Genomic DNA, 12,041 nt, shown 5'->3' on the forward strand with positions numbered 1-12,041 from the left:
TCTTCTTTTTTTTTTTTTTTAACATTCATAGGGTAATTCTGTAGTTTACTGCAGGGTAGCAGGTCTGTACTGGGAAGAACAGAATTGTTATGCCCATGGATAAGTGTGTGTTAGGGAAGAACAAGCATGATTTATGTGATGCGTGATTTTCCTTTCCAATTCTTTGAGAGAGTCAGCAAGCATATGATTGTGCACTTAGCTTTTTAAAAATTCTTGATAAGAGCTCCTCACAGACTCTAAAATAAACTAAATTTTCATGGCTTAAGAGGGAAGTTCCTCTTAGGGGTGAACAATTGATTAAAAGACAGAAAACCACAAAGGTAGTAATGAATGGGCAGCTTTCATACTGAAAGGAAGCTCTTATTTGGGACCCCCAGGTATTATTCCACGTGGCCATTAATGATCTGAAGAAGATGAATAATGATGTGACAGAATTTGATACAGATTCCTTAGGAAGGTAAAATCCGAAATGTAAAAAAAAAAAAAAAGTTACAAAAGGATCTTACACTGTTGAACAATTAGGAGATCAAGTGGCACCCATTGCTGATGAATATAAATATATCAAGGGGGGTGGGGGTGGGGTGGCAGGAGGAATAACCTTACCCACTCGTCAGAGATTGGGTTTGTTAGGTGTGACAGGAATGAAGTTGTGCAGTCATTGTGTTCCCTGAAAACAGCAACTGCAAGTTCATCAGTGATCAGAAGGGCAAACAGCATGCTGGTAACTTCTGGGGAAGTTACTGAGAACAAAGCTGAAAGCATCATCATGCTTTGTTTGTACTTTTGTTTAGATACTTCATAAATTTCAGGTTATATACTACAGATGTATAGTACAATTAGATAAGGACAAAGAAAGATGAGAAGAAATATGGCAGGTGTATAACAGTTCCCATGCAGAGGGTGAAGAGTTCATTTCTTAAATTGGGGCATGATAATTTGGAGAGGGGTAAAAAGGAGGAAATACAATAGTCTGTAGAATTATGAATGGCTTAGAGACTGAATAGTGAATTCACCAGCTCTCACAGCACAAGAATTCCAGCACCTTTTACATTCTCCGTCTCTTACTAGCCAAGTCAAAAAACCCATGCTGGGTGAGGCAAGCATTTTTGATCTGATCCGTATAACATACCATGTAGTTGTTCTCAACTGAAACAGAGTTAACTGCCTAAGATTAATGGCAGACCCTAAAGCACTAATTCTCAAATATCAAATCAACTCCAATAGTCACCCCCAATTTCCTGCATGTACGTTTATTTTTAATGGAGAACACCATAAAGGGGATCGTAAGTTATATTCTGTGGACCTCTTACTATATAAGCATAATGAATAATGTACTGGAATGAGGTGCAAAGCACGTAGGATTTTCCAGCTCTATAAAAAGCTGTTTGGCAACTTCGGTACTCTCCCTTCTCCTGTTGAAGCGGCTTTAATGGGGCTTCAGGGGGGCTTCCTCAGGTCTGTTGGCCACGTCTGCTCAACTCCCTTGTGGACTACAGTGGAAGATAGGGCCAGTCAGATAAATATTTGTTTGTTTCATGCAAGAACTCAACAAAGAAATGACCAGTCAGTATGGCAGCAACCAGTAAAATAGTATGACTTAAAACTTTTAGTTGCTTAAACAAGTGCTTTCACAAAATAAAAGTTAGAAATTTGTGTTTGGTCCTGCACTTGGCAGAGTAGGACAGCCATGTCCAGAGTTCCAGTTCTTTAGTAAGTCTATCATACATTCATTATCTACTTAGATCATGTTCAGCTCTGTAGAATATGTATTCTGTGGTTCTGCTGTCCAGACACTTACTACTTACGCAGCTTCAGCATTAGCTACACTGTTGTGTTTACAGTATTATGAGTTAGTTTTGTAAATGTCTTGCAATTTAAAAAGTAAGAGGGCATCTGGATATCAAAACCCCTGGGTACTGAAACAGCTTGGACAGCTGGTCTCTACAGGCATTTCAGACTTTGTCTATTGTATCTTGATATTCCATTGCCATTTTCCACGTGCTAAGTATAAGAGTACCTCATGGGCAATTACTGCATTACTAAAAAAAAAACCCAAATAAAATAGCACATGGATTTTTTCTGCCCATTTACAATATCATTGTCTTTGCATTAACTGGCCATAGTTGGAACTTGTGTTTTCCAATCACTGTTACAATAAATTATCACCAGTCTCTTTTAAAGCTGAGACTGTCCCTGTACATTAGTACAGTTAGAAAATGCATAAACTGTCACTCAGAGAAATAATGGCTACTTTGTCTTTGGTAACAGAGATGTGTTGAGATGTGTTGTCCAAATAGGCTCCATGTTTTTACCTGCCTTTCTCATTATCAAGAAAGCCTCTAGGAGCTGTAGTTTTACTTCAGTGATTGATAAGAAATTGCAGATACCTTCCCTTTGGCATACTGTAACCTGTGACTTTGCATGCAAGGCAGAAGCAAAGCTCCAAAGTATGCTGACTGTTTTCAACAGCATCCTTGTGTTTGGACAAAAATGCAAGTCAACAATCTACATTTACTGCAGGTGAAGCACCCAAAAAGTGTGAAACATCATAAATGCATATTTAGTCGGTGTGGTTTAAAGGGTTTTTTTCAGTAATCATAGAACAGCTGGAAGTTAAAAAAAAAAAAGTCACTCTGTGAAAGTTGGAAATATTTTAGAAATAATAATAGTGTTAATCCTTTGCTATGCTGCACTTTAGCACTGGATTGCAATTTCTTTCTTTATTTATTTAGACTAAAACTCTTTTCAGGAGATCCAACACATTTGGTGATAATTTTATATCGTGAATAAAAGTATTCTAGAGACTGCAGAGGCTGTCTTCATGCAAAATCTTGATACAAGACTTTGCGACATAATTATCAGAATGTTTTAGACTTCATTTTATCTACTTGTTCAAATGCTTTTAGCTTTAAATCTTACTAGGTAAAATTTTCCTCATTCTGCTACTTTCCTGTTAGGGGGCAAGTTTGTGACTGTAATAGCTGTTGGCTCTACAAAACATCGTCCTATCAATTTAGACTTCTGTGCTTTTATTTTATCATATATTTTCTGGTTTGTGTTAAAAATGGTGATGAAATCATAAAATGGGTGTCTTTGGTTTCTTGTCATGAACTGTTGGGGTTTTTTCTTCTGAAGTCCCATTACTACTAAACAATACTAAATCAATAAACCCAGGTTCATGTTAATATGAAATCTTTTCTGAAACTACTTCTGGATGGAAAGCTCACTGGGATGAGCCCAAGTCCATCTTCCTGATGTACAGTTCTGTGCATGCTATCAGCACTTATCTGTGAAAGATGTAAGACCAAGCTTGATGACTGTGAGGTATAACCTAATTGGAACTTAGCTGGAAGAAGGTATTAACATGAAACCAGTAACTTCTTAATTGTATTTCTAGATTAATGACATGAAACTCTTCATGTTAATGTTTTGTTCCGTTTCTCCCATACTTTGAACTTCTTCACAGAGGACAGTGAATTAAGAAGAACCTTGCAGTCTTTAGCTTGTGGAAAAGCACGAGTATTGATTAAAAATCCAAAGGGCAAAGATGTAGAAGATGGAGATAAATTCATCTTTAATGGTGATTTCAAACATAAATTGTTTAGAATAAAGATCAACCAAATCCAAATGAAAGAAACAGTACGTATTTATTTTTTGCATTCTGATTATGTTAATTGTTTATGTACATATCCCACATGGAGAGACAGAATCTCTGCATTTCCTCTTGTAGTTTTTGTATATGGAGAAAGGAAACAGATATTTCATTTTTTTGGTAGTCAGGATGACTCGCAGAGGCAATAAAGATTTCAAAACTCACTGAAATCAAAAGAACTTATGTTCCTTCATGTGCTTGCAAATTTAAATGCCTGTATATTAAACTGATTGGATTTTGTAGCTGTTTCAGTCCACCTTAAACGTTTCTGTGGTATGTCTGAAGTGTTGGTGCTATATTGAACTCATAAATCAAATGTCACCATGTCACTTCTTTATTTAGTGGGTAAGAGAGTTACTAAAGTCAGGGTTGTTGCTGGTTTTGCAGTGGATATCTTTGTTATATCTGAACCCCAATGCTTGACACAAGGTGACATGTTTTAATTAACATTGACTTGTTTCCTTTTTGCCTTTGCATATCAAAATCCCTAAGAAGTCAAATTGGAGTTGATGAGTTTGATAAAAAAAGACTACTGTATTTGGGCTTTCAAACTCTTACATGTTCTCTCAAAAATCTGAACTGAGTGTTTAACTTAAATTTATCAAATAGATTTAAAGTAAGAGGTACATTATTTTTTTCTTTACATTATCCTTAATTTTATCTTTGGCTTGCTTTAGCAGTACACTTCAGAATCACTTAGCTCTTAGCATGTAGTAATGCCTGCATTTGTCTTAAAGATGTAAAGATTAACTATGGAAATATAATTGATAAAAAAATAGCAATAAAAGGTGATATAATTTGTGGTGTTGTATTGTTCTTTAGGTTGAGGAACAGGTCAGCACAACTGAAAGAGTGTTTCAAGACAGGCAGTATCAGATTGATGCTGCTATTGTACGAATAATGAAGATGAGAAAGACTCTTGGTCATAATCTCCTTGTTTCTGAATTGTATAATCAACTGAAATTTCCCGTAAAGGTAACTGATCTTGTTTTTTAAAGCATCCTAGGATTATCTAAAAATATACGTAGTATTAGCTTGACCATAAGAGTAAAAAATGTGAAAGATGCCCGAATCAAATCCAAAGATTAAGGTATTAAAATGTGTGTGAACAGAAATGAGTCAGAGTATCAGTAGGAAATTATATTTAGATATTTACTGTGGTGCATTTTCTTATGTAGCTGTTAGCAGTCCTATTTTTTAAAGAAAAATATATTTGCATTTATATTACTAACTATTACACTAATCTCATCTTTTCTTGTAGCCTGGAGACTTGAAAAAGAGGATTGAATCTCTCATTGACAGAGACTATATGGAGAGAGACAAAGATAACCCAAATCAGTACCACTATGTTGCATAACGGAAAATAAATACTTTTATTTAAAAAAACAAACAAACAACCAAACCCAAAACATAAAACCCACAATCATCCACATATATCTTCAGGACACCAAATACCTATGCTGTTCCAGACTTTCCTTTTAGCAGATTTCAGGTTGACGTGTATTATTCAACCAGCTGCATGCACTGCTGTGGAAAAGAAGCAAAATGACATGTTAATTGATCATCCTTGTCAAGACTCCTTACTGCTGTTAAACGTCATGGTTTTATTTCTTTTAGTTACTCTTTTGTTCTTTTGGGTTCTTCAAAATTTAGTTTTACAGTTTTGTTTAACAGTGTCATTGAAGTTGAATGGAAATGTAAAATTACCTGTGTTGAGAAATACTTCTGTGATGGATGCAAGTCTGTTTTCTTCAGTTATGTGTTCCTAACTGCATCCATAAAGACCCTATATGCTGCATTCTTTAGCTACAGTGACAACTTGGGTAACTTTTTAAAAACCCTTAATTGATGAACACTTACGTACAAGCAGTGTTGTTGAAATACACTGAATTTTTGAAGTTATGCACCATGAAAACCCTCAAACTTGTGTTCAGTTAATTTCCTTTCAAATTATTATGAACTTCAGTCTGGTTTGGGTAAATCAGGTTTTGAAGTGCGATCCTTGAAGTGCCAAGAGGACAACTGCATTCATGTGTGTAGTGAGTTGTTGGATTATTTAGCTAAGATACGGATATTGTGTTATTACTACTTCTGCTGGCTTGGGTGGCAAAGACTAGATCTGAGTCAGAGGCCCTACCTCATTTTAGGGCAACTGGTGTTTATCACTGTTGATGTAATTGCCGTAACATTTAGTTTTGCCTTGAAAATAACATACAGGGAACCTACTGTACAGCGTGCTCCACTTTAAGAAACAAAACCTTTTTTTAAAAAAATACTTTTATGGTCTCAATATTGTGAAAGCATAGATTTTTTGTCTTGAAAGACTAAGGATTTTGTTAGTACTTTGTTACATATTGTATATAATATGTAAGTTGATTTGACTTAAAGAATGAAAGACACTGTAGATCTGTTAGATAATTGTAACTATAAGGAAGATACCTTTTGTGGGAATACTTACAAGACTTCTTATTTTCCAGATTTGCATACTGGTGTGTTTCATTCTGAAAAAGAGCTACCAAAGGAGTTTTGATTGTGGCATAAATGAAAATTTAACCGAGCAATATTTTCTTGAGGCATACCTTAATAAGTTTATGTAACGTGGGGTTTGTGCATCAATTAAAAGGCTACCACCTCTTCTTAAAGTAAACGTTGCTAAGAGTTGACATCTCTTGGATTTACATATTAAAGTCCTTATTCTGTCATCTGGTGTCATTAATTGTATTGCATTTTTCTGAATTATTTTTGTTCCCTTTCTGTTTAGAAACTGAACGTTTAGTTTGTTGTATTTAAAGCATATTTAATACTGTAATTTAATGTAGACTTATTTTAATATTTGACTCTTCAGTTAATGCAAATAAAATCTTTGATGCATATTAAATATTAATTTCTTAGCCTGTGTGAGAATGTGGCACTTCAGTTTATTTGTGCAGTTTGTTCTTTAGTGTTAATTATATAATCCACCTTGTAATTCACTAGACTTTTAAACCAAAACCAAGTATGTGCCTCACAGAAATGTAATGGCCAGCGACTTTATCCACACAGAAAGTTGGCAGCAGTATGCGGTAACTGATACCAAGCAGTCACTGTACTGCCTTCCCTTTCTGAACCCCAGCTTCCTGGTTCAGTGGCTTTAAACAATGGTTGAAAAACAAGTGGTGTTATCCTGAAGATGATTGAAATGGTTCTGCCTTATGAAGTAATGTTAATTGATTGAAAGTGCTGAGATGTGCAGTTTTTCCTAATTGCCATAGACTAGAACTCTGGCCAAATTACTCTGTTATAGCAATTAAAAATGAGCTGTCCCATGAGCGGTGAAAATAACAAAGCCTGTCTTTCTGTGATGTATGCCCTTGGTCCCCTGCTGCATCATCCCCCTCAGATAACCTCCAGCAGCAGTACTGCAGAGGGTGTCTGCTCAGTTCTGCCTTTCTGCTTATGGGAGCATTGGTTTTGTTCTTCTTTATCCGGCTGCTGATCTCCCCCCATCCCCTTACCTCCCCAAAACCTACAGAGAATGTCATTATCTCTGAAGATTTTTACTCTTCCAAATTGGTCTGAAAGTGGCTTTGGAGGTTCAAAAGCTATGGGAGAGACTGACAGGCCAGGTGATCGTGACACTCTGGTCCTCATTTGTAATTTGATTTCCTCACATATCTCTTACTGGGATTTTGTATGTGCTGAACCAAACAGGTAAGCAATGAGTTTATTAGTCAGCATGGTAATCACTTCTTCGTAGCAAAACGGCTGCATTTCACTGCTTTTTCACAGCTCGTGACAGAAGGTGGCTGAGCATCCAGTCTCAGCCAGCTGTTGTTTTGATGCCAGTTGTTTGGGTTCACGTTGCCCCCAGAGTATATCTGTGCCACAGGGCAGAGGTTGCTAAACGTTTTTTCTTGGAAGATCATCCAGTGTTGGAAGACATCAAGCTGCAGCAAAGTAACACATCCTTCTGGAGCACGTCTGTGTTCAGAAGATGCCTTGGAAACCTGGATCTTGGCAATTCAGCATCCTCAAAACGAATCGTATAGCAGCTTCTCTGGAATGACAAAAATAACAGCAGGAACCTGGGATACAGGTGGGGGCTCTCCAATCTTACCAAAACATGCCAATTTCACTTGAAACTTTCCCATTTAATTCAGTTTAACTTAAAGCATTCAGGTAACTCATCCAGACATAAGTTACATGAATTTAAAAAGCAATTTTCCTAAACGTGACGCCTTGTCATCTAGCCCAGCATCTCCTGAGGGAAAGCACGTGTGAGAATGCAGGCTGGCAGCTGGCCTGCAGGTGCTTCCCAAGCGTCACGTTAAGAAGGGGGGTTTCTTAGTGTGATGGTTTCCCAAGAAAGATGAGACCCTTGTGTCTGACCAGCCTGTCAGCTACCTGTTTTGACAGCCCTCTGTGTCGGAGGGTGATAATACTAACCTATTCGAGGACCTCTGCTGGCAGTGTCACCAAGTGAAATCCCTTATTACAACTACTCAAATCTCTGGAGACACAGAACGAACTTCAGCTGAAAATTTTTATTATACAAGTTTGTGACAGAGTGAGGTTTGAAGATTGCCAGTGATAATACACTGACTGCAAAACAAGCTTAAAACAATACACTTAACAGCTAGCATAAGTTAGTCACAGAACAAAGTTCTTTCCCAACAGGCATCCCTAAGGGGGAGAAGACAGGTTCAGCCCATCGACAGATCCCAGAAGTTACAATGGAGCCTTCCCTAACCTCCCCTCCTTTGCTTACTTTTTAGACTTCATAGTAAATTGCATATTCATTTATCATATGCAGGATTGGTTACAAATTTCTCGCTTCTAATGGAAATTAGTAGGCATCCTCAGATAGCACTACTGAAATTTTTCGTTAACTATGTACGCTCTCCAAGCAGGGGTTTGCCCTCTTTCAGGGGTCTATTTGAGTTACAAGTCACCATCTCCCACTACCACAATTGCATTTGTTCTACTTTCAACCAATTTTTTCTGTTGATGTACAGGGGTTGTAACACCTATCAGCTTGTCTTCTCTTGTGGCCAGAACTTCCTCGCTTGAATGCACCTTTCTTTGATAACAATGTTCTTTCACCATCTGTTCTTTGTCACTCATCCTTCCAAAGGCCAGCTCCCTTGATTAGAAGTCCCTTCATTCGTAACAGCTTTAGAAAGTGGGTGAGCTTGAGCTAACTTTGTGCACAGATGTGTTTAACATACAGTTAAACACTAAATCAGTGTTGTAATTCAGCAGTTTAGACAACCATTCCCCACCACCACCACTTTCAGACTTATTTCAGTCCAGGACCGGTCCATTTTCTTTACATTTAGGTGGAGCTAGAGTAACTCTAGTCATACATAGTTTTGTTACTGATCACTATCGTGTGCCCAGTGAGGTGTACTAGTACCTTAGAGGCAGGTAACTTTGGGATGGAAGGGTGCATGAGTATTACAATGACATTATTTCATATGAGGAAAGTAATTTTGCCACAATGGTTGGCTCAGCCACATACATCTTCTCATATATCCTTCATGTGACAACTTCTATGCGACTTGCCAGCTGTGCTGTACTGTCATGTTCCCATTCCTGCAGGGAGCACAAGAGAGCCTGGCCATGGGGTCTCCCCCCTGCTCCCCCCTCCATTACTCCTGTCAGCAGGTGCTGAGCTGGCAGGGTGTGCTGCTCAGGGAGCCGTGGTGAAGTAGATTCCATGCATGCCAACCAACCTGGAAGCGATAGCTGTATTTTACCCTAAAAAGCTTTCTGTAATACTACACTTCTACTAGGTCCCAGTTTTCCCTAATTCCCCCCACAAAGTCATTTTCCCACACCAAGTCTGGTAATTACAGCTCTCCTTACCAGCCACCAACAGCCTCCTTCCTGCCTGCTACTTGTGTCTTGTTTTCTTAGTTCTGTATTTTAGCTTCCCCTGTATTCCTTTACCTGAACCTGCATCTATCATTTAACTCCTCTGGTCTGCTGCAGGTGCTTTCTTCCTTTCTTTATGCTATACATCTTTGAAAATAGAAAAAATTACACACTTTTAAGGCAATTTTAGTGCACTTGTTATGCAGATAGACATATACAATGCTACAGGCTTGGGGAAGAGTGGCTGGAAAGCTGCCTGGTGGAAAAGGACCCGAGGGTGCTTGTCAAGAGCAGTGAGCCACCAGTGTGCCCAGGTGGCCAAGGCGGCCAACAGCATCCTGGCTGGTATCAGAAACAGTGTGGCCAGCAGAACCAGGGAAGTGATCGTCCCCATGGACTTGGCACTGGTGAGGCTGCACCTCGAATCCTGTGTTCAGGTTTGGGCCCCTCACTGCAAGAGGGACACTGAGGTGCTGGAGCATGTCCAGGGAAGAGCAACAAAGCTGGTGAAGGGTCTGGGACACAAGCCCTATGAAGAGTGGCTGAGGGAACTGGGGCTGTTTAGCCTGGAGAAAAGGAGGCTCAGCACCTTATCGCTGTCTACAACTACCTGAAAGGAGGCTGTAGCGAGGTGGGGGTTGGTTTCTTCTCCCAAGTAACAACTGATAGGACAAGAGGAAATGGCCTCAAGTTGTACCAGGTGAGGTTTAGACTGGGCATCAGGACAGATTTCTTGACCAAAAGGGTTGTCAAATGTTGGAACAGATTGCCCAGGGAAGTGGTGGAGCTACCATCCCTGGAGGTATTTAAAAGATGTATAGATATGGTGCTTAGGGACATGGTTTAGTGGTGGACTTGGCAGTGTTATGTTAATGGTTGAACTCAATGATCTTAAAGGTCTTTTCCAACCTAAATGATTCTACGATTCTATTCTATTTGTAGCTTTATGATCTTTGGCAGGTGTGTTAGGGAGAGCGGACTCTGTACTCTAACCTTGGTTATGCATTCCTAGCAAGTATCTTCAGAAGGCAAGTAGCCCTGTTGAGTCAAATAATATGCAGCAAAAGTCTACAGGAAAAATGGAGTCATGTTTTGTGGAAAGTCTTTCCTGGTAAAAATTCCCAACCTGTACTGTCTCTCCCACGCTAGTACTCTACCTTGACTTTGCAGAACAGTTTATATTGTAGTAAAGGCTGCTAGATCTTCTGGGTATTTCCCATGTTCTTTCCCTACTAAACAGCCATTTCTGCATCCATGGCTCTGAAGAGGGGCCAGGTGTATCATGATTAATCTGTAACTGTGCACGTGTTGGTTGCCCAGCAGCTCTGTCAAACAAAACGCGTAGGGGCTGGGTATGGACTGCATTTCCACTGGTGATGGGACTACTTTGCTTCTGCAGGGCAGTCTATATACCGGTTCTAACTTTGTGTTTGTTTATGTCTTACTCTGCTATCAAGTTTGATTGATGTCAGCCAAGCAGTCAGTGAGCAGTGAGGCTGATGGCCAACATGGTTGCGCAAGACTTGTCCATTAGGAAAACAGGCTAACAAACACCCTGGTAATGCTTCTGCTGACACGGTTACTGTGCAGTCTCTACACCACTGTAAAAGGTATACTAAGCTAATGATCCACAGCATGTAAGGTCAAGATCATTCTCTGCTGACAGCCTTATGTTCTTTATTTACCGGTTTCTTGCCACAATACAGTCGCTTGATGCAATTATATATTAATTGGCAGTAATCCAAGCCGCTGTCATTTTTCACTTCATAGTCACCTACCGATTTTTCAGTAGAAGGGCAGACTGCTGCAGAACAAGTTTTAAACCTGATGTTTGGCCTCCTTCTCTATTTTGTTTTCTGGCAGACTTCAAGTATATCATAGACCTTCCTTCACTCCCCGTGCAGGTCCCAAAAACAGTGATAAAAAAATGAAAACAACCCATGACCCACCTCCATTAACCTCAACTCTTCTGCAGATGACTCACTCAAACACTTGACCAGAGCTGCTCCTAGTCTCCTTTTTCAAGCTAACTTCTGCTTTTGGCAGTACGTGGCAAGAACATCGATTGCTAGGAGTGCTGCAGGGAAAAGCAAACTAAAATAAAACATCACTGTCTCTAAAAATGCACAGATAAAAATGCAACATTAAGAAAGAAATGTCTGTTTATAGCAACAGCATTGAAAGAGAAAGGCAGATCCCCAAGCCATGCTTGAGGGCAAATAAACTTCTCTGCGATGTTTTGGAGAAACAGGAAGCGTAAATGAACCGAGACGAACACCAGGGAAAGGTCATCAAGTTTACAGTAGCTGGGACGACTTCAGCAGGTGGCAGTAGCTAAATTGCATTTCAAATTGGTTCCGAGTAAAAATGCATGAAGGCAGCTTGAGAGCATAAACGATTCTGTCTCAGAGCTGATTAATCTGGAGTACACTGTAAATGAGGAGAGGGGTGACATGGCAGTCATTTTGAGAAAACAGAAGCACCCTGGTATCGGCACACTTTCCAATAGTACCAGAAATAGGATTTCAGTAGC

General features: G+C 39.2%; 1 protein-coding gene across 3 annotated transcripts in view; it reads left to right on the forward strand.

Annotated features, from left to right (window-relative positions):
* CUL4A (cullin 4A) overlaps positions 1-6,354 on the forward strand; it is a 40,893-nt gene extending 34,539 nt beyond the window's left edge. For all 3 annotated transcript variants that reach the window (XM_040584579.1, XM_040584580.1, XM_040584581.1), the window contains 3 exons: positions 3,467-3,639; positions 4,475-4,627; positions 4,914-6,354. In XM_040584579.1, coding sequence (XP_040440513.1) covers positions 3,467-3,639; positions 4,475-4,627; positions 4,914-5,009 — 422 coding nt within the window. In that variant the 3' untranslated portion in view covers positions 5,010-6,354. The remainder of the gene's footprint in view (positions 1-3,466; positions 3,640-4,474; positions 4,628-4,913) is intronic.
* The last annotated feature ends 5,687 nt before the right edge of the window (positions 6,355-12,041 follow it).

The sequence above is a fragment of the Falco naumanni genome, chromosome 2 (genome assembly GCF_017639655.2).
Source record: "Falco naumanni isolate bFalNau1 chromosome 2, bFalNau1.pat, whole genome shotgun sequence".
Taxonomy (NCBI): Eukaryota; Metazoa; Chordata; class Aves; order Falconiformes; family Falconidae; genus Falco; species Falco naumanni.